This window comes from Trachinotus anak, unplaced genomic scaffold (genome assembly GCF_046630095.1).
Source record: "Trachinotus anak isolate AG129_WGS33_773 ecotype Australia unplaced genomic scaffold, CSIRO_AGI_Tana_v1 ptg000014l, whole genome shotgun sequence".
Lineage (NCBI taxonomy): Eukaryota > Metazoa > Chordata > Actinopteri > Carangiformes > Carangidae > Trachinotus > Trachinotus anak.
Window position 1 is genome coordinate 464,910 of NW_027273865.1, and position 23,012 is coordinate 487,921.

Below are 23,012 nucleotides of genomic sequence, written 5' to 3' on the forward strand. Positions count from 1 at the left end.
AACATAAGATTAAGGGAGTCTGCTCACCAAAATATCAAGAACATATCTGATACTGATTTAAGAGATGTATCAGCCCAAATTTCATATTTAAAACACCTGGTACACATGGCCACTGAAAATACTTATTTCTGATTGGCTGGCAGGTGTGGTATAACACACATAGAATTTGCAGGAATCCATTTTAATTGTACTTGAGCAGTTACTGCTTGAAGTGCTTAAAGTTAAAGGTCCCACATTGTATAAAGGTAGATGTCCATTATAGGTTCTATATTAATACTGTGAAAGTATCAAAGCCTCAGTCCACAGAGAAATGCACACAGCCTGTATTCAGACACTGAGCCTTAAAACCAGCCATCAGGACTTCTGTAACTTTGTGATGTCACAACTACACAGTCACTATCCTCAGCTCTGCCCCCAGCATGGCTTACCTGAACCCACCAGCCGACCTTGAAGGATTTGGTTTCTTTGAGTGTTTAGCTGAAATCTCCCATGTTTTTATTCAGTCACTCAGAAAACAGTCAGCCAATCAGAAGAGAGGTTTAGATCTTCTCTTCTGATTGGCTGACTGACCTGTTGTTACTAGAGCTCCAGAGAGAAGCCTGAGAGAGGAGATGTAAAACTACACTGAGATAATTTTTAGTTCTTAAAATCACAAATATCTTCTTACAGATATCAACACTTCAAATAGAACACAGGAAAAGTGTAAAATATGGGACCTTTAAGCTAACCCTCATTCATAAAACACACAGAGTCATGGGTTGAACTGACTACAAACAAACCTTTAACAATTTAATCACAACATCTTTTTTTGCCAGTAAAAGCACAGTAATAGACTCTCAAGGGTCCAGATAAAGAAAATAAAGGACCCAGTGGAGGAAACACCACTCTGCTACATCTTGTTTGTTGTTTGTGTATCAGGACATCCTATTGTGTATTATTGCTTATTCATGGAACTGGTCAAAATATTTAAGAAATATTACAGCTGGTGTCTTACCATAAGTGATAACAAATACCAGAGAGTACAGCTGTCAGCTTCTGTCCATTCACGCCTGAAGAGAATGACCTCCTGTCTCTCTCTGCGTCTCCAGGTCGGTATAATCGATGACGACATATTTGAAGAGGATGAGCACTTCTTTGTGCGCCTGCTGAATCTGCGTGTTGGTGATGCAGAGGGGATGTTTGAGAGCGATGAAGCCGGTGCCACCCCAAAAGCCCGCCTGGTTGAGCCCCTGGTTGCCACGGTCACCATCCTGGACGACGACCACGCAGGCATCTTCACGTTCAGCGAGCGCATGGTGCGAGTGAGTGAGAGCGTGGGCACCATGGAGGTAACGGTGTCTCGCAACTCAGGCGCCCGCGGCACCGTCATCTTGCCGTACCACACCGAGTCAGGCACTGCCAAGGCTGGAGAAGACTACGAGGACACCCGAGGAGAACTGGAGTTCACCAACGACCAGACCAGGTGGGTCAATCTAAACATTTTCTTGTTTTTGTGTTTCTTGTTGTTTGTCTTCTTGTCTTTGTCTTCTTGCAGTCATCTTGTTTCTTGTTGTTTTCTTCTCTCCGAACAACACTTAACCTACATTTTCATACATTTGCTTCCCAGAGAATTTCTGCTGCTGGCCTCAGAGCAGTTGTAGGAAAGTTCACTTTCTGCCTCAGTAGTATCGTGACAGTCCTTGTTAAAAGAATAGAAAAGCATTAAAGCTTCACTAATTGTATTTCCTGTACTAATAATGGATAGAATTACTTAGTGAAATGTGAGAGGCTTGTAGTGAACCCAGTTCCCCAAGGTTTACTTAGATTTTAGGCCTCATCGAGCTCATTATTGTGGTCACTCTCATGACTGTCATTGATCCTGTCGAGTGCAGTTTGAACAAATATACTGGTCTTCTGGGCTGCTGTTACTGACCAGCTGGTGAAGAAAGTTGACTATGCAGCAGCTAAATTAAAGTTGGACGTAGCCTCTGTGATGTCAGCAATAGGTTTCTGAGGAGTGATTCTGAAGCTCAGACTGGGCTGCTCCGCCGTCACCATCTTGGCAGTGCCTGACTCCGCCCCTAACTCCTAATCCATAAATGGGCAAAGAGGCGGGACATGTGTGGAGCCGAGACTTCAGCACATGCCAGTTTGCGGCAAACATAGGCTCCACCTGTTAATTTCTTCAAATTTGCCACAAACATCCACTTATACTCAAAGATGAACGGAATAGAATTGATTGTGGTGGTCAGAGGTCAAGGTCACTGTGGCCACACAAAACTTTTTTAACTGAAGAATTCACACACTAATTAACTGCAGCTGCACTGGTTAGATTTTGAGTCATTCCTCTTGGGCAGGTGTATAATTTCAAAAATACATTTGCATTGATTTGTGAATAAGTGTTTACCTTTTCATTCCTTCAAAGCTTACGATCCAGGGAGTGTCTACAGTGTATATTAAGAGTGCGAAGGCAGAAGGAAGGAGCAGAGGTTTTGTTCCTGTCTGTTGCTCTTGTTTTTTCTCCTCACTCATCCTCATCCCCGTCTTGTCTCCTCTCCTCTCCTTTCCTCTTCTCTTTCTTTCCACTTCACCTCTTTCAGCTGTCTTCAATCTCACTCTCTCTCTTCACCTTCATGCTTTCCAGACAACGATCCTATCCTTTGTTCATCATGGCGGACCTGAGCGGAGGGGCCTGTTTTTATGTTTGTGTCTTTAACGTTTGCATTTTTCATGGTTATGTGTGTAGGAGTGTTTGGATCAGTAATTGCTCGGTGACTTCAGTGTAAATGTGATGTTTATGTTAAACGTTCTCACCCCTCGGTCTAATGTCTTTTCCTTAATCAGCTTCTGGAGTCAGTCCTGAGTGTATATGGATACATTAGCGAGGATAAACGTAGAATACTAATGATATGTGATCAGTTTTGAATTATAAAATATTTTAAGTTTCTTCAGCTATGTTAGCTGAGTGGCTCTAGGGAATGTGAACATAGATATTAGAAATATTATATCAGCATAGTATTGGCGTGTTAGCATTGTCATTGTGAGAATGTTAGCGTGATGATGTTAGCATTTAGCTCAAAGCTCCATCTCACAGGGATGCATGGCTGCAGACTCTTGTTATCACATGATCTGAGCAAACACATCCAATATGTGACTGAAATACTGTCTGAGGATTTCATAGGTGAAGGACACCTTTTATTCCTTAATTTAGTCATTTACCTTAACTCAGTGATTGCTGTCATACAGGGAGTAGCACGAGATGACAACTCAAGGAGATGTTCTTGTAGTTTGAGGCTGCAAACTGCTGATTTCTTGGTGGTTGATTCTATATTCTCTATGATAATGTAAGTCCCGTGAAGTGCCTTGAGATGATGTACATTGTGATTTGGCACTATACAAATAAATTGAATTGAATAAATTGAACTTATTAGTTTAATAGAGGCACTTTGCTTTTATTGTAAGTGTGAACATCTTCCAGAGCATAATAAAATATACCAGTTGATTAGTTGTCAAATAATCTGGTGAGGGCATCTTTTAACACCTTTGATATGTGTGTGTTTCTCTGTTTCACAGACCTGGTTTTATGTCAGTGAAGCACCTTTGACAGACTCCAATAGACTGTTGTTTGTGTGATATTGATTCCAGCAGCTCTAAACTGATGTGAACTGGCAGGTTCGTTGATTGACAGAGACCTGGATTAGGAGGGACAGGGCTGGTGGTGGGTGATGGGTGAGTGGATGGATCTCAGTATGTTTCTACGATAGTGGAAAACTTTGTATAAATATTTTTCACCTCCATGGCTCTGCTCTTAAGGGAGATTTATTCCAATTTGTTCTGCCAGTGGTTAATGATGGCCCAGGCAGCGTGTCTGAATGTGTCACCTGAGGCCTCTAACCAGACATCTGGAACACTTCTGCAGCTGGATTGACAGTTCTGACATTTCCTTCACCTCATCTATGGCCATAAGCTTCCTCTCTCTGTCTTCTCTGGCCCTTGAGGCCGTCTTCAGCTTCTGTATGACTATGCCTGAGTTCCTCGATTACTGATGATGCACTAACAAGCCTCCACATCCAACTCTGAGTGGGAAAATCACTGTGACTGCATTTCCACACTACTTCATGTCTCTGCAGCCAACTCAGCTTTTACCTCTGTCCTTGTCTTGTGAGCAGACTCTCCTCAGCTCAGTTAGCTCCATCAGGAGAGCAGTTTTGGCTCCTCTTGGTCCCAACACGTCAGGTAGGATCGTAGTAAAGGCCTCTGCTGAGAACTGGATCTGTTGGCCCACATCTGTCTCCATCCTTCAGTCCATCCCTGGAACCAGAAGCTGTGTTTGTGGTCTCTTTCTGTCCCACACTGCCACCTTGCTCAGTCAGGAACTGGATTTGTAGACCGGGATGCTGGACTTTCCTGTTTTGCCATCAGTCCTTTGCCCTCCATTACCTCATCACGTCTCTGTTTGCACATTGAATTACCTAGAAGTCGACAGAACAAAATGAATCAGGCAAACACAAACCTTTAAAAACACTCGTGGGAACAGCAAAGAGGATTTTCTCTCAATCATACTAACTAAACTCACAAACTTAAACCTCCCACATTTATGCAAACATTATTTATTAGAGTGGAGTCTCATATATACGTCTCACAATATCTCAGGAACGTCAGGAGGGACCTTCTTTGAATTTGGCACAAACATTCACCTGGACTCAAAGATGAACTGATTAGATTTTGATGGTGTGACCACACAAAACACACTTTGGGCCATAACTCAGCTAATCAACCCTGTACTGGTTGGCAGAGGCAAACAACAACAAGGTGGTAATTTAAGTTTGTTTTTATAGCTCTTGTTCACCCTTCATTGTCATTGTTGTTTCCTGATAATGATAATTTATACAACTATTATAGGACTAACAACCAGTGGACACGGGCTGTAAAACATCAAATGACTGATTTGGAGGAGTTGGACCGGCTTGATTTCGTGTCAGTAGAGTTTAAGGCTTTCAGCAGTGTCCTCATTGCTGTAACTCATCTTCACCTCATCTAATCGTCTAATCATCATCTAATCCTTCCCTTATTTCCGTCGTTTTCACGCCACATTGGTCTCTAGTCAGGACAACTGGCCATTGATTGCTTCTGTCCATCTCCCTCTTTCCCATTTTGTCTTTTTTTCACTTTCTATCTATCAGTTCTTTTACTTCACTGCTTTTCAGCTTGAGCCCCCTGTGATTGAAATCCTGGTGAACTGAAGAAAACAGGATGAGCAGGAGTTCAGATGTCTCAGGCAGAAGTATTTATTGCAAGCTGGTGCACTGCAGAGAAAGTGATGAGCAATACAGTGACAGCAAGTGAACCATGTTAGTGCCACATCAGTTTCTGAAGATGTCTCGTCTGACACTGGGTATATATCCAGGTCTCATACAGCTACAACGTTTTACTGCACTTTATTCCAGATAAAGTTAAATTCTGTTCCAAACACTTGTGTGATGTTGAACACCAGAATCTGCATCGTCACATGTTCTTTCTATTCAATATCACAAGAGTCTTTTCCTCTCCGCCACTTAACTGGTAGCTGACAACAACTAGCTCTTGAACAATATTTTTTCTTTCATTAGTGACTTAACAAAAACAAGTGTGACATGAAGGGTACATATAATGGACGGACATGTAAATGACAACAAAAATAGTTAGAGCCACGCGTACGTACAAGCATGTGTGTGTATTTTTCTATGGTTATATGTATGTATCTGTGTTTGATGATCCTGGGAAGACGGGGTGGGACCAAAGCAACACGTACAGGGGCCCCAGCGGGACATATGGGTAACCCTATGTGACCCTGTGTGCTTTCCTTCTACCTCCTGATCTGTAAGACCTTGGATACCCAGGTAACGGAGGATAGAAGTGTCTCCATCCGTCCACTATCCGACAATCAGACATAACAGTGTCCAAACACTAACCCACTGTAGAACACAGTGAAGGTTATCATGGCTTTTGTCCGGGAACACAGGTGAGGGTTGGGAAAACAAGAGGGATTTTCTCTCTCTACCCTGCATCGCTCCTTCTCTTGTGTAAGCACCTTCTAGACTTCCTTCATTCTTTACACGTCAGGTCCTTTTTTTTCTGTCAGTATCTCAACTTCTTGCATCCTGTTGTTTTTTTCTTCCGTCCTCAACTTCACTTCTTCCCAGCATTCTCCCACTTTAACCACTTCCTTCACCTTCTCCTCCTCCAGTTTGTCCTCTCCATACCTCTCCCTCTACCTGTCATTTCCTTTCTCTGTCCATCCATCTCTCCCTCCCTGTCTGTTGTCAGTGTCGATTGTCCTCTGCTCTCACTAAGCTTCTCTCTGTGCTGACATTTCAGTCTGCTGATCCTCAGAGACACTAACGGGTCTTGTCATCATCACTTCATCCTCTAATACCAGGCCATCGCTCCTCATACCTCATTATGGCATAAAAGCCTATCTGACTCACTTTCCCTTTTTTTCCTTTTCACGCCTCACTCCTTTTCACCTCATTGTCAGTGCCGTCGCCTCCACCGAGCCGTCCAACCTGTTCCTGTCTTTGGTCATTTAAATTCATCCTGTGGAGAGTTTCTCTCTTTTTGAGGATGCTGCACATGCAGCGTCATTTCCAGGTCGTCACCAGCACATTTCGTGTTGTCTCATTTTCTTATTTTTGTACTAATGATGTATAATGATGATGATAATGAAAGGCGTCGCTCGTAGTGATGGACCCACAGAATTATCAGGTGAATCTGCAGCTCCCTCTCAGCTTCATGGAGGTTAAACATAGTTAAAGATGCACAGAGGGGGGCACTCTAAAAGTGTATGCAAGCAAATAGGACTGAAATGCAATCCCATAATGCTGTGGGACTGAAGTGTTTCTACAGCCCCACAGTATTTTAAATATACTAGATACAGTATCATTTCAGCCAAAGCAAATTTACACTGAAAACAAGTTCATATAAAAATCCTGTCAAGGAAGAAGATCCAACAAAATCTGTCCTCTTTTTTATTCTTTTGTTTCTGCTTCTTTTTCTGACTTTTTAACTTTCTCCCTCTGGTTGACTGGTTTATTGATCATGTGTCGACTCTTTTCATCCTGCTGTGATTTACACAGCAGGAGGTCCTGATCACAGACAGCAGGAGGGAGGCCACCATGTGTGCAGCTCTACTGCATACTGTGTGTGTGTGTGTGTCTGTCTGAGTCTGCATGTACAGATGTGTGTATGTTTCTTTTAAAAATACTAAAAATTTAAAAATTCTTCTTTTCTTCTCTCTCTCTCTCTCTCTCTCTCTCTCCCTGGGTGTGTGTATACAGTCAGACCCTCCAGGTGAGGATAATTGATGATGAAGAATATGAGAAACATGAAAACTTCTTCATTGTGTTGGAAGAGCCACGCTGGCTGAAGAGAGGAATCTCAGGTATGTGTATATATTACTGGAGTGGATCATCAAGTCCTGTGGTCTCTGATGGTGAATGCACTATGTTGACCAGTAGTCATTCGCACACATCATACAGGAATTTAGTGGAATCAACCAAGATTTTTTCTTCATTAACCTAAAGTAAGTAAATAAGGTTGGATGGTGGGTCCAGGTGGGTGGGGCTTGGGGTGTGGCTGAGAGCAGTGACTGCTTTGTTGTGACATCACAAAGTTGCAGAAGTCCTGACGGCTGGTTTTAAGGCTCAGTTTCTGAATACAGGCTGTGTGCATTTCTCTGTGGACTGAGGCTTTGATACTTTCACAGTATTAATATAGAACCTAGACCTGCTTCATAATCAAAAAACACATGGACACCTACCTTTATACAAGACAGGACCTTTAAAACACATCATATTAGGTCCTGGTTCTTTCTCCTTACTGTAATGAAAATAATACTGACCATGAAGAAGGTTAATAATGAATTCAGTCCCAACCCCCCTCCACTCATCGCAGCTTGATATTGTCTTTGTACTGACTCTGATATAAAATGGTTTCAACAGCTGCAGCTGCAGCTCCTTCACGTCAGATGAAGAACTGACCCTATAAACTGAGAAAATGTAAAAGGAAGGAAAATCTGTCTGTAATGACTGTCTGTGTAACTGAACAGCTGATTCCATTGAATATCTGAAGTTTGTTGAACTTAACTCAGTTAGTTTTACATTTAAAAAAATAATAACACGATGTTGAAGGAGCTGTTCAGTTCAATTAAGGCACATTTTTAAGGCAGCAGGTGAGCGGCAGATAAAGTCACTAGTTTATCATCACGACATTGACAGACAGAATAAATAAAGATGCAGCAGCAGTGCTGTGAGGTCTGACATTTACAATGATGACGGAGATTAGAGGAAACAAAAAGGCTGTTGTAAACAAGTACAGCCAAAAAGCATCTGTACCCAAAATGAGCTGCTGTGTTTATCCTTGAATAACATTTCTCACACTGAATTGTGGGAAAAACAAGTCTAATATAAGAAGCTCTGATACATTTGCCTGCTGAAGAACAGACACTCTGCTTCCGAAACGTTTCTTGCGGGTAATGAGACCATGACATGAGAGCTGGTGCTCAGGGTCGGCTCAGTGAGGGTTGATCCCAGTCCCAGCACATGCATGTAGCACTCTCTCATGCAGAACGACAGGCGTACAGAGAGGGCAGGCAGAGACACGAATAGGGACGATAAAAACCAGATGGATTTTTTTGACGGGCGGCCAGCCCATTGGGATTTGTCTGGATATGCCTGATGGCCAGTCCAACCCTGGTCCGTCCACCCGTCTGTCCCATTCTCATGAATGCAATCTCTCAGAAACAACTCGAGGGAATTTCTTCAAATTTGGGCTCGGAGATGAACTGATTATTGTTGTTTATTGGTCGTAGGTCAAAGGTCAAGGTCACTGTGACCTCACAAACACACGTTTTTGGCCATAACTCATGAATTCATACGCTAATTTAACACACATGTCTAATAGGATGAAATGGTGAAGAGATGATATGTTATGTCCACGAGGTCAAAGGTCAACTTCATTTTGACATCATAATGCTCTGCACTTTTCTGACCGTTATTCAACCCTGTAACTCAGGAACAGAAGGGAGACTGTGACCATATTTGAACTTACATTTTGCCAAAAAATACACTTGATAGCTTTTATTAAATCCATTTACTACATAAATTACATGAGTCAGGACAGACATGGATGTAAACTGCAACTTGACTGGTTGTTGTTTACATGGTCAGTGGGATTTTATAATCTTTTACTGATCATTATTCATATTAATTGTAAATAAAAACTGTGAAGTAGCTAATTAAAATTCATCCAGACCATATTTCTGTGCTCTTTTGGTTTGTGCATTGTGTATTTCTAGGTATTTTTCTTTTTCTTTTGTTTGTTTTGTTTTTTAGCTGCTTCAATGACCCAGTTTACCCACTGGGATCAATAAAGTTTCATCTTATCTTAGACAAAAAGACACACGCACAACTACACAATAGGAAGCCATCCAGTCATCTATTACCTGTCAACACTACAACAAGACACAGACTGATGTGGAAAACGTGGAAAGACAGAGAGAGAAAGAAAGGATTGTTTATTTGAATTTGAAGATTGTCAGACTCAGAGCTTGTGAAGGCAGTCGTAGCTAGAAGATGGAGGGATAACAGTGGATGGTAAATACAAAAACAGGCAGAGATGATTTGTTTATTTGTGGGTGAAATAGATGAAATAAAGACAGTTCTAATAATAAGAAGTGATAAAACAACTCCCTTGTTACTGTTTCTGTGAGCATCTGTGAGTTTTCTGACTTTAATCTGAACGTAGAGTGTAGTTTGATGTGTTAATGTCTTTGATTCTGGTGAATGTATGTTTTTACTTACTGCTCTTTTTTCTTGTCCACGCTCCGTCCCCCTCTGTTTTCTTTACAGCGCTGCTTCTCAACCAAGGTAAGACCATCTGATTGTTCCTCCTACTTCAAACTCAGCATCACTTAATCTGATGCTGAGTTTGAAGAATCTTTTCTTTATCAGTGGATTAATTGCTCTATAGAATGTCAGAAAGTAATGACATTTCCAAGATGACGTGTTCACATGTCTTGTTTTGTCCAACCAACAGTGCAAAACCCAGAAACACAGTATGTAGTTTACAATGATGTAACACAGAGAAAAGCAGCAAATCCCCACAATTAAGAACCTGAAATGAGGAAATTATTCAATTATCAAAATAGTTGCAGATTTAATTTTCTGTTAATCAACCAGTTGTTTCAGCTCTAAATCTGCGGCTGGTCTTATCTCAAAGCCAGTTATTATTTATAATATTTGATCTGAGATATTTGAAGCTTTAGTTTGACCCACATCACAGCATCGTTTAGGGAGAGGCTGATACGTTCAGTCAGTCTGTGTGCTTTCCTACGTTTCCTGTTGCCTTAAAGAAAAGAACATTAAATGTCCTGGAATAGATTTCAGCACAGCAGTGAAGCCTCTCGCAACATATTGAAAAACACACGTTCACTCGGGCTTATAGCTTCAGTTCTTGATGTTTTTGCCTCAGTTTATCAGTCCCTACCCTGTTCCATTCACACCCACAATCAGAATGACAGTTTTCTTAACCTTCCCTGCTGGCACTGAACGTCAATGTCAGCAAGACGTCCGACTGTAACGACTCTAAACAACAAACAGATGGTACATTTTGGTTGGAAATGAAAATCAGGTTGATGTGAAAACCCAGTGTTGGTGAATTGACATTGTGATGTTGAGCAGACACAGCACAGGGGTTTGCTCATGACTAGAATATCTGTATTTTATATGTCAAGCTGGCGTTGGCATGAGACATTGCTGACATTGGATTTTTGTGACGATGTCATCCCTCCATCTAACCCCAACCGTCTCTCTCTCTCTACAGTTATAAATAGAGGAATAAAAAGCTAGAAAAATAACTTATCAGTAGCCTGTCAATAACAGATATCAGCAAAGTGGGTGACCAGCTGCATACCTGCAGGGTGGGTGTTACTTATATAGTTTTGGTCATCATTCCTATTAGAATAGTTGGGAGGTGGCTGAAGGAAAAAAGTGGCCCTCAAATTGCTCCTTATAGCAGCGAGCATCTTGCAAGGTAGCTCCCACCAGTGTGTGTGTGAATGGGTTAATGAGAGCTTTGGATGAAGAGCCATATAAATCCAGTCTTTTGCCCTTTACCATTTGGTAGTAATCACAATGTACCCACAACTGTAATAGTGAAGTTCTGGGAACTCGGTGACTTTGCTAAAAAGAAGTGTGTCAGGGTTATTCTGCAGGAGCTGACGTGTGACCTCTGAGGGTCTCAAACAGAATTGATAATGACAAGAGGTTACTCAGACTCCAGAGATGACATTAAAGCAGCATTCTCGTTAAAAAGCTGTGTTCATTTGAAATTTCCTTTTCGAAAAGAAATCTATCTAATGTTTCCATCAACAGACCCACATTACTTTAGTTGCCTATGTTCATATTTCAGATGTAGCAAAATTTGACTGTTAAAAAAAACACGTTTATTTTCAGTTACAGAAAATGTGAACAGATGCCACCATTCCTCTTTCCTGCAGCCGCTCAGGTTCCCTCTCCGCCAGGGCATTGTTGACTCTGGCCTGGCATCCCTTTTAGCCTGGCTTGGTGGAGAGTTGGGTCTTTGTCTGTTTACATTTGGATCGCGGCAGAACGGGCCTCTCTGAATCATAGCACAGAACGGTTTAGAAATAAATGTGTAAATTTGTGCATGCTGATGCAGATGTAACACCGTGTTTGTGGGTTGGCTTTTAAGAGGACCCTGTCATTGTTGTGCTTTATCATATGTACCATGTCATAATTTGATGTTATATTGTTTTTCCGGTGACTGTTTGTGAGCCTGGTGTGTGGGAGGCAAAAGAGAGTGTAAATGGGATTATTTGAAAACTCTTGTTGATTTGTTTATATAGAAATTGATCTTGGATTTGATGCAGAATAGGGAGAGCTGAAGAGAGACTGAAGGTGTGTTCATTGATCTTTGAAAACAGTGCAGCCATATGTTTTATTGAAAATTTTAGTTGCACTGGGAAAGAATGTAGTGCATAATATATATCAAATCTTAATGAAGTCGGGGTGGCCCGGTAGTCGAGTGGTTAGGGCGTGTACCATGTTGAGCGCAAGACGCTCTTATCAGCAGTCACCAGTTCGACTCCCGACCGGTCCGACTCTTTCCTGCATGTCATTCCCCTCTCTCTACCCCCTTTCCTGTCAGTCTCCACTAAGCTATAATAAAGGCACAAAAAGCCCCAAAAAAAAAAAAAATCTTAATCAAGTCAACCTGCATGGGAGAAGAGAACTAACTGGCTGCCCACTGATTCATGCTCAGATTAGGTTTGAGCAAGAAATCCTCTGAGCTCATGATAAATCTATTTTTTCGAGCGAGTATCCTGAGGGAACAAGATTTGCTAATAAGTAGTATTTATTTATTTCCAGTATGTACAGGTCACTGACTTCACATGGTTTTTCTGTGAGGACGCCACAGACGACTTTCCAAAATTGAAATTCAAACAAGCCTCCTGCAGCAGTTGGAGCCGATTGGAGGAAGCTAAAGCAGAATTCAGAGGCTAAAAGATCATCGAAAAGTGCTGTGAGAGCGGGAAGCCCTGCAGGGGTGATAATGCTCATTGTCCCGAAGGTTCTTCCTCACTCGTCTGTCACAACAGGGAGGGGGTCTGTGTAGAGCCCGCTCTGTGGTGGAGGCTGGAAGATGCTACTGCTCAGAGGAAGGACCGCAAAGTGGAGCGAAACCATATTTGAGCCTGTGTGGTCGTGTGTGTGTGTGTGTGTGTGTGTGTGTGTGTGTGTGTGTGTGTACTTGTACTTGCTACATAGTAAGGACCAAAAAAAGTATTTTACTAACAGAGTGAGGACATTTTGGGAAAGTGAGGACATTCTGGCCGGTCCTCACTTTTTGAGACACCTTCAAATCACATGTTGAGGGTTAAGACTTGGTTTTAGAGTTAAGGTTAGAATTAGGTTTAGGTTAAGGTTAGGTTTAGGTACGCGCACGTGTTTATGACAGCTTGAAATAATGTCAGTGATTACTACAGGGATGGTTGCCATATGCTGTTTTACTCCTCCAGTCTTTTCATAATTAGACATGGACTGTCTTTGAGGAGAGGGGAGGGCTATAATCTCTGACTGCTCTTCATTCACACACACACGCGCACACACACACACACACACACACACACACACACACACACTGCCTGCATACCTCATGAGCAGACGGATGAATGAGAAAACACCACTTAGAGCAGACATGGACCCACACTCAGCACACAGTGAGCCTGCTTAGAAAGCTTAAAGCTCTTTGTGGACCACCAGTGTTACACCCTCTCTTTGGTCCTGAGAGCAGAGACTTTTCCTGTAATACAACCCCCGATTGGCTCAGTTCCTCAGTTATTTGTGTAAGATGAACTCTGGTTGGTGGAGCTGCTGTTGCTACTCTGTTGGCAGCTGATCAATAACACAATCTGGGCCACATGTCAGCATTAATCCTTTCTTCTTGCATGTTGTTGTGGTAGCTCTCGCTCTCTCTCAAATACTGTTTGGAAGCAGAGGAAGAGAGAGTCACGAGCGGATCGATGTTATCTAGAGGCACAAGGTTAAGCTTCTAACTTCGTCTCATCTGTCTTCATATCGTTCATCCAGCTTAACAGACCTGATACTTAGGAGCAGGACGAATGGATCTGAAGTAGCAATTAAAAAATCCTGCACACTTGCAATAAACAATTTATTAGCTACGCTTCGGTGCTAGACCTTCATCAGGCACAAAGGTCTAGCATGATGATGAAGGTCTATCATCGAAACGCAGCGAATAAATTGTTTATTGCAAGTCAGACAGTGTGCAGGATTCTGGTTGGACAGAAGTTAGACGTTATAGGAAGATGTCATCCTGGATTCTGGGAAACTTGTCTTTTCTTTTATAAAAAGAAACAAGTTCATAGTTTAATTGTTGTATAGACTGAATCAATTAATAAGGAAGATAAAGTGTAAATGTCCCTTTACACTGTGCAAGTTTGGGCTGTTCCAGTGTGGTGGAGTCTCCAAACCTGACAATTAAACTGCTGCTATGAGCCACGAAGCATCAGTCAGATCACCACATGAAAAGATGCAGAACACACTGACAGCATAATGCTGTCTTTTTTAACCTCGGGCACAACTCACTTCGCTCTCTCCTCCTGTTTTTGGTTCTTGGATTCATAGAGGGGTTACAGCCCAACTTTAATGTTTCAACACATCTGACGCATTCTGTGTGTTTGTCTGTCCCATATTGTACAGTCTGATAGAGACTGAGCCCCAGATTTGATCAGACCCGTCTTGCACTGTGTGACATTAATGTGCGAATTAGTCTGAAAGGATATTTTCTGTTTTACTTTTAACTCCAGGTAAGAAGAAAACTAACCAAATGGTGATGTTTACATTTTAGAAGAAACTTTCTGCACCTGCTCTCCTCATTCTTCTCTGTAAATCCTCCTCTCTAATCTCTCTGTCGCTGTGTTGTTGCTACCTCTCTCTCTCTCTCTCTCACAAACACACACACATACACACATATTGTCCATCTGTCATCTTCTCATGTCCCTCTCCCACGCTGTGAGAACACACACACACACACACACACACACACACACACACACGCTCACATACAGACTCAGATACACATTTCAGACTCAAATAATGCAGCGCAGCTCTAAATAAAATGCTGACTAACAATCTATTATTGATGGAGGCAGAAATATCTGTGACATTTTAGTTTCAACCCACACTTCACTGGAAGTGTCCTTCTCGTTTCCTTCACATCACCTCTCCCTCTCTCTCTCTCTCTCTCTCTCTCTCTCTCTCTCTCTCTCTCTCTCTCTCTCTCCCGTCTTCCTACCCACAGAGGGGGTGGAGGGGCAGATGAGTGCTGAGGAGGAGGAGGCCCGGAGGATAGCCGAGATGGGGAAGCCCATCCTGGGAGAGCACAGCCGCCTGGAGGTGGTCATCGAGGAGTCATATGAGTTCAAGGTGCACCCTCATTGATTTACTTTCCTCACCTGGTTTCCTCTGGAAGAAGAGCGCTCTCTTTGTGTTTGTGGTGTAAGAGTAGTAGAAGCAGAGTGCAGGGTGACTGCCACTGACAATTCATTTCAGCTACGGTCTTTGTGTTTGTTGTTAATGTCCCCAAAATAAATATTGATGACCTACTGATGGTAGCCCATAGCAACTCAAAAGGTTATTACCAGATCATTTTATTCTTATTAAAAATGGATAACTGGCAAAGAGAGTTCCAGTTCCACATAAAGATAAAGAGATGTAAATAAATCTGATCAAAGTCATATAAAAAGTGAATTGAAAACTGAAATTCATTTTAAGACGTAACGTTACAGTATGTACTTCATGTACTTCCAGACTGCCCAAGTTATATCTGAGCATTTCTCTCCTAAGGCCAGAAACCACCAAACTGTGCTTCTCTGGTTGTTACATAATCCACCTTCACACTCTTTCTCACATAGTGAACCCAGGTCCTAACCCTCCCAGCGAGCGGGTCTGAAATGGGTTTGAATTATTGAAAATGTACGAGTTGCCCTCGATACGACAGCTCGCCGGAGGCGTGCAGGATTCAGACTCTCATGACATGCACAGAGCGCTTCTGCGTCTGCCTCCCAGGCTTCCACTGCATTCCCCTGTGCAAAGAGCAAAATTGGAGGAATTAGACTGCAAGCAATCCAAATATCTGAAATGTGTGAGCTCAGGTGTGTTTTAAGCAAATATAAGCCAATATAAGCCAATGGCCATTGCATGTCCCTTCAAGCAATGAAATTAGTTTAGTTTATTGGGCACAATAAATAAGTCTCAATTTACAAACAGTCCAACACAGAGCAGAATTGTTTTATTGCTAATCATTTCATCATCAATCATCATTTCACTCTGAAAAAAAATAAAACAATGGATCTTTACAACCACGTTCCCAAAAAACCCAAACAATTATAAACAGAGGCTCCAGAGAGGCAGAGTCTCTGTGCAGTGAAGATGGGGAGAGGTTCACCACTCTGTCAAAGACTGTGTGGACAAATAGTGCAACAACTGAAGAATAATGTTCCTCAATGCAAAATTGCAAAGAATTTTTGAATTTCAGCCTCTATGGTTCATAATATCATTACAAGATTCGGAAATTCCAGAGAAATCTCTGTGTGCAAGTGACAAGGCTGAAAACCAGTATTGGATGGTGGTGATCTTCAGGTCCTCCGGCAGCTCTGCATTAAAAACAGACAGGATTCTATAGTGGAAATCACTGCGTGGGCTCAGGAACACTTCTGAAAACCACTGTCTTCAAACACAGTTTATTGCTGCATCCACAAATGCAGGTTGAAACTCTACCATGCAAAGAAGAAACCATATCTAACCATGATCCAGGAACGTCGCTGACTTCTCTGGGCCCGAGCTCATTGAAGATGGTCTGTGGTCCAATTCTGTTTTTATTTACATTTCACACAGTGTCCTGACTTTTTTGGAAAGGGGTTGTATGTTCATACGCAAATTTTACTATGGGTATTTCATATATGTTATAAACTTATATCTTCATATATGTATGTGATAATAATATATCCCAATGTAGGTGACATATATGGCAACGTCACTCTCGATATAGGGACGTGTCTGTATGGGAAATCATGAAAGTCACTCAAACACGTAGTGCTGGTGATCAGCTGGTCACTGGCTTCAGCAGCCTTCTCTGAAAGTTACATATGAGGCCTCATTTGCTCTTCTACACTTTCTCTAAATAAGAATTAACACTAATGTTTGAAAATGAAAAAAAATTCAACTCCACAGAGGAAGCAAACAAATCGAACATGTGCCTCACTTTGAGAATGAATCAGAGAGTGTAAAAGGAATGAGCACTATACAATCAACATAAACAAAACAGACGAATGAGAGCCTGTCGTTCCTTCATCACTCCACTGTCCACTAAAATTCAATATTCTCCTCCTCTATGTGATTACTAAGTCAGCTGAACCTTTGTGGAAACATAACTGGCCTTGTCTCTTATTATTTGTGGGTTGTGAGAATAAACTCAGGGAATAATGTAATTCAGTATGATTGGCATTTAGATTTCATTCACCAGAGATCAATGTGAGAAGCTCTGTCTGCTCTGGCCACAAATAAATGAATAAGGAGAGCAATGACGTGTCTGTTTGTGATGGTGGATGGACACAGAGTGATGTGTTTAGGTCTCAGGTGGGTTGTGTTGTCTGCTCATTTATCTGCCATGTAGTTAAACTCACTGAGGTGTATTTCTCTTAAAGGAAAATCACAAATTAAGTTTCTCCTTTCGTTGGTGCAGCTGTGGAAAAACTCAGCAAATCTGTTCGTACTGTGTAAAGATGATATTCTTATTGGTGTATCTGAAGCAGTTCAGAGGTTTAGTGTAAAACAAACACCGCTCTGATACAAACAGAGGTTTATTGCTCTGAAATTGTGGCAGGCGTCTCGGCGGATGTGAAATCAAATCCTCTGCAAGTGAAACTGAAAATCAGCTCAGCATGCAACACATGGTGAGGGGAATATCTTTTGATTACATTTCTGTTCAATCTGTTGTGGCATTGTCAGCTGCCTGTACTCTCCAGTTTCCATAAACCACAATGTAGTTTACAATGTGCTGACAACAAACAGTCCGCCTCATAAGCCTCCATTCGGATTAAACAAACAAGACAGAACTTAATTAGTGAGCTTTATAAATGCTGCGAGGTAGAGTTTGCCTTTGAACCGAACCAGGCTAGTTCTTTCCCTTTGCTTCTAGTCTTTGTGCTAAGCTAAGCTAATCTTAAAGTAGAGACAGGAGAATGGTATCGATCCTCATCTTGAACAACATATGGCTTTCCTATGGCTTTCCTTTAAAAAAGCAGCGGTCACACTCAAAGCAGCATCTAACTATAACGACTTTCTCTATTTAGAGGATAATTAAGAACATTTCACTAATTACAGAGAAATAGTCTTTCAGTTACAGAGTGTTAGAAGTCAACAGCAAATGAACAGCATGGCCAAGTACTTTTCCCTTCTCCACATCCTTTTTGTTTTTTTCCTTTTTATAGACAGTATGTATTCAGTATAATTTTCCATAAGCATTTTACAATCTCTAAAATTTTAAAACGCAAAAGCTTTAACATGTTGGGAGACACGGAAGCAACCAGCACCTTGTTATGGTTTTTTACTACACCAAATAAGTATCTGTTGAGGTCAACTTTTCCTAAAATAAAGGTTTCACGGTGGAAAGGTATTTTTGTATTAAATATGTCTTCCAGTGTTTTGTGCATCTCTGTCCTGACTTTTCCTCTGACATTTTCCATAATGGAAATCAACAGCATCTTTCATTAGACCCCTCCCACCTGGTAAACACCCACACTTTCTGTAAAAAGCTTTTATTCTCTCAAGACTTTAGAAGGATCCTCCAAGAGCCAACTAAAACTCAGCCCACTTCTCCCACCCTATGTTTGAGGGAGGGGCTCGGACAGACCTGTCACTCAGGAGATGATGTTTGTTGATATTGTTGTGCAGTGTAAGACCAGTGACAGAGGTTACTTTGCCTGGTAGGCTGCACCATCACCCTGTCACCTGACCTAATGAAGTGTGCTGTGCTTCTGATTGGCAGAGCACCGTTGACAAGCTCATTAAGAAGACCAACCTGGCGCTGGTGATCGGCACACACTCCTGGAGGGAACAGTTTGTCGAGGCTGTCACTGTCAGTGCAGGTGAGCTGTGTGTGTGTGTGTGTGTTTAAATAGGCATATTACTGGAGGGACCAACAGCTGGCACAAGGACACACTCAGGAACCCTTAACGACTGCTGTTAGCCTGATGAACGTTCACAATTCACTGTTTTTAAAGACGGATTAACTGAAGTTTATTCATGACTCACTGCTATAGACCACCAGGCCCCAAGTTCCCCAATTACTGTTGTTTTGTAATTAGGGGCCTGGCCTTGTCTTTACAGATAATGAATACAATCTGCCTGTTAACATTTTGTAAACAAAGGACTTCACATCTGTGGCCCCTGAGAAATAACCCAGTCAGCCTGTTTTGCGACAGTGGCTTTCATTTTCAGATGTTGTCCATCTTGTTTACGCCGTTTGGTTTTGGGCTGCTCCCAGATGAACACTGACTTGTGATTGAAATTGTGATAGAAATCTTTGGTTGGGCTCAGATTGCACTGTGAAACTAGTCCGCCAACAGCTGATTCAGAGTTTTGCTACATTTTGAAAACATGGGAGCAGATGGCATTGATTTCTCTGCTGAATCTGTTCAGTTCACATCCAATTGAGCAGGACAATGCACCATATTGTAGAGTCTGAATAAGACTTTTGGTTAAATACAATTAAATAAAAAGGATTTAATAATTATTAAAACCTTCTCGCACTGTGACACAATTTATTTGCAAGATTGTTGTTATTGCAATGTATCAGTTCTACTCATTCATATGGAGGTTTCTAGAACCTAGAGCAGCATTGAACCAAGTGTTTTTCATCTCCTGGTAGTACACACAGGAAGTTGATTCTCCCAATTAAAATATTAAATATTATTTTTAAAGTGACAGTCACTGGAGAATAATGATGAACATGAACACAGATGCAGCTGTTACAATGTGTTCCTATTCTACCATGAGTGGCTGGGGGGAGAGGGATTTGTGATTCAAGGTCACCATCTAGTGGAAGGAGCAGTTCACTACAGACAGTAATTACTCCACCTGCTGTCAGCTGTGTAGGAGCTTGGATTTAAACGTCTGTATATTTAATCTGTTTATGCTGTAACCTCCTCAGAACACTGTCTGCTATATCGTTAATGTGAAACCTGTCAGTCTGGTGTGCACTGTGAGGTTTCCGTCCATGTTTGAAACTCGTTGAAACTGATCTGCTGATCTGCTCCGTGACGCTGTCTCATGTTCCTCCTGTTTCTCTCCCCGTCAGGTGACGGCGATGATGATGAGGAAGGTCGTGAGGAGCGCCTCCCATCTTGTTATGACTACGTCATGCATTTCCTCACTGTCTTCTGGAAGGTTCTGTTCGCCTGCGTCCCACCTACAGAGTACTGGAACGGCTGGGCCTGTTTCTTCGTCTCCATCAGTGTCATTGGCCTCCTCACCGCCGTCATCGGCGATTTGGCGTCACACTTTGGCTGCACCGTGGGGCTGCGGGACACAGTGACCGCAGTGGTGTTTGTGGCATTGGGAACTTCTATTCCAGGTGAGCAAATATCTTCTTTCAGTGCGTGAGAGCAGGAAAGTATAGAAGGTTAGAGCAGACCACGGGATATGAGCAGAACTTTTGTGTCCTGGTCATCAAAAATCCAACTTAAACCACGTAGGTAAGTTTTGTTCATTTCAGAACAAGAATATCTAGTTTGAATTTTCAGACCACTTTAAAACTTAATGAGACAGACATTATGGAAACCCACTGTGTCCTTAAAGGTCCCATACTTTACACTTGTCCAGTGTTTTATTTGAAGTGTTGATATCCATAAGAAGATATATGTGTGGTTTTAAGAGCGAAAAAAACATCTCAGTGTAGTTTTACATCTCCTCTCTCAGGCTTCTCTCTGGAGCGCTAGTAACAACAGGTCAGTCAGCCAATCAGAAGAGAGGATCTGAGCCTCTCTTCTGATTGGCTGACTATTTTCTGCGTGATTGAATAAAAATACAGCAGATTTCAGGTAAAAAAAAAAAACTCCAGAGGAATCAAATCCATCAAGTTTGACAGTGGGTCCAGGTGGGTGGAGCTTGGGGTATAGCTGAGAGCAGTGACTGTTTAGTTGTGACATCACAAAGTTACAGAAGTCCTGACAGCTGGTTTTAAAGCTCAGTTTCTGAATACCGGCTGTGTGCATTTCTCTGTGGACTGAGGCTTTGATACTTTCACAGTATTAATATAGAACCTAGACCTGCTTTATCACAAACACATGGACATCTACCTTAATACAATATGGGACCTTTAAAAGAAAGAAGTCCCAAGATGCTTGTCAAGATTTTCACAATCCATTGAACGAGACTTAAAGTTACATTTACATGAGAAAGAAGTTTCTCTGCTGAAATAACACATGTAAGGGTGTGATCAGAGGAAACTGAAGTGCATCAGTCCCTCCAGCTGCCTCAGTATCTGTGGTTTAACTAGTTTCTCAAAGCTTTTCATTGCCAAAGAGGTGAGAACAACTGGTCTACTGAATGAGAATGGGAGATCTCCACTACTTTACGACTGTATTAAAAATGTACCCAAGGAAGCAGCAGACAGTATCAGCTGTGTTTTGAGTGGAGCACATCTGCATGGCTGTGGGGATCTACAAGAGTTTGGGTGATGGGAATTGTCTGTGAGTGTTTGGTGTTGTGCAGCCCAAAATTTGCCTGCATCCACATCCATGTTTTGGACTGTATCCGCCCCTGATAGTGCAGCTACGCCTGTTTGTATGTGTATGACGGTGCATGATTTACGTTTTCCACCTCTTTTTCTCACCCAGACACATTTGCTAGCAAAGTGGCCGCCATGCAGGACCAGCACGCCGATGCATCCGTTGGAAACGTCACCGGTAGCAACGCTGTCAATGTGTTCTTGGGGATCGGCGTGGCCTGGTCGGTGGCCGCTGTCTACTGGAAAATCAAGGGGAAGGTGTTCAAGGTGGACCCGGGGTCGCTGGCCTTCTCTGTCACACTCTTCACCATCTTCGCTTTCATCTGTGTGGCTGTGCTCATGTTCAGACGCCGGCCGTCCATTGGTGGAGAGCTCGGTGGCCCGAGGGTGCCCCGCCTCCTGACCAGCCTGCTGTTCCTGGGTCTGTGGTTCCTCTACATCCTTTTCTCCAGCCTGGAGGCCTACTGCCACATCAACGGCTTTTAAAAAGGAGATGGAGAAAGTTCTGGAAGAATATTGCACAACAACACACACATATACTTATACTCAGCCCATACAGTTCACAGTTAAACATGAAACACGTGTATGATTCATCTGTTTAAGGGGGCTCACTGCAGCCTGGAGGTGTCCTGGTCTTCGATGCAGGGACAGTAAAATACATCGGATACATGTTCGCACACACACTTTATATGTACACATGTGTAAACAGATCAGATCGTGACAGACACACACACAGGCACAGTTACAGGCATGATGAGGGGTGAGAGGAAGTGTTTGTGAGGGGCAAGAAGTGAGAATACAAAAGCTTACTGCAGTAAAGTTATTAGAGGAAAGATGGAGAGACAAAGAGAGGGACTGTGAAGGTTAGAGGTGAAGGGAGGGTCAGCCTCTGGAACGCTCTTTTATTCTGTGGCAAAGAAAGTTTATTTTACGGTCAGGTGGGTTTGGGTTGGATTAGAGTATCAGAGAAGAGCAGGCCTGTTTAAATGTGTTAAGATGGAACAGAAACATGTGCACGCTGGACAACATTTCTCCATCTGAGTTACACTGAAGAAACAACCTGTGTTTCCTCCAACAATACGTGTCCCTGCCACCTCTCCGCTATGTCACCAACTTTACAGGCACAGCTCCACCTTTCTTCACCAGGGGGGCGGAGCTGTATGTGAAAAAAAAGGAGTGGAATGTTTACAACAACATTATGTCTGTTTACTACAGGAGATTCTTATAAAGTGGTGATGCTTGTTTTGATGCACAGTATCGATGAAGGCCGCTCTCCACACGCGCTGTAAATAGTTAAAAAAAAAAACAAAACAGTGTACATATAGAGTGTAGTGTTTTCAGGAGGCAGATTTTGCTGCCGACCAATGAAAAAGTTAGAGAGGATCCCCCAGAATGCAAAGCTACTTTTCTGTGTAGAAAGCCAAATTACAGCAAAAAGAAAAGTAAACTCAATGGTCCGGTTTCTGCTTCACTGTTTCCAGGCCCCATTAGAAAAGTGAAGACAGTGTAATGAGAGCATGACAAACAGAGACTGAAGTCTTAGCTGACCAAATAAACGAACCATAAAGTGGTGAAATAGAAAGTGTAGAAGTGGCTAATTCTTTCTAAAGAGCCATTCCTCCCCAGCATCTTAGTGTTCCAGTCAGTGTCTCTTTACCGGATGT

General features: G+C 42.2%; 1 protein-coding gene across 2 annotated transcripts in view; it reads left to right on the top strand.

The window, feature by feature from the left end:
- Window positions 1-22,659, top strand: part of slc8a2b (solute carrier family 8 member 2b) — a 174,204-nt gene extending 151,545 nt beyond the window's left edge. The window contains exons 11-17 of one of the 2 annotated variants that reach the window (XM_071496673.1): window positions 1,089-1,462; window positions 7,296-7,399; window positions 9,867-9,884; window positions 14,860-14,984; window positions 18,607-18,706; window positions 19,918-20,193; window positions 21,458-22,659. In XM_071496673.1, coding sequence (XP_071352774.1) covers window positions 1,089-1,462; window positions 7,296-7,399; window positions 9,867-9,884; window positions 14,860-14,984; window positions 18,607-18,706; window positions 19,918-20,193; window positions 21,458-21,834 — 1,374 coding nt within the window. In that variant the 3' untranslated portion in view covers window positions 21,835-22,659. Of the gene's footprint in view, window positions 1-1,088; window positions 1,463-7,295; window positions 7,416-9,866; window positions 9,885-14,857; window positions 14,985-18,606; window positions 18,707-19,917; window positions 20,194-21,457 lie in introns of those variants that run through there. The other variant, XM_071496674.1, reaches the window with a different exon arrangement.
- The last annotated feature ends 353 nt before the right edge of the window (window positions 22,660-23,012 follow it).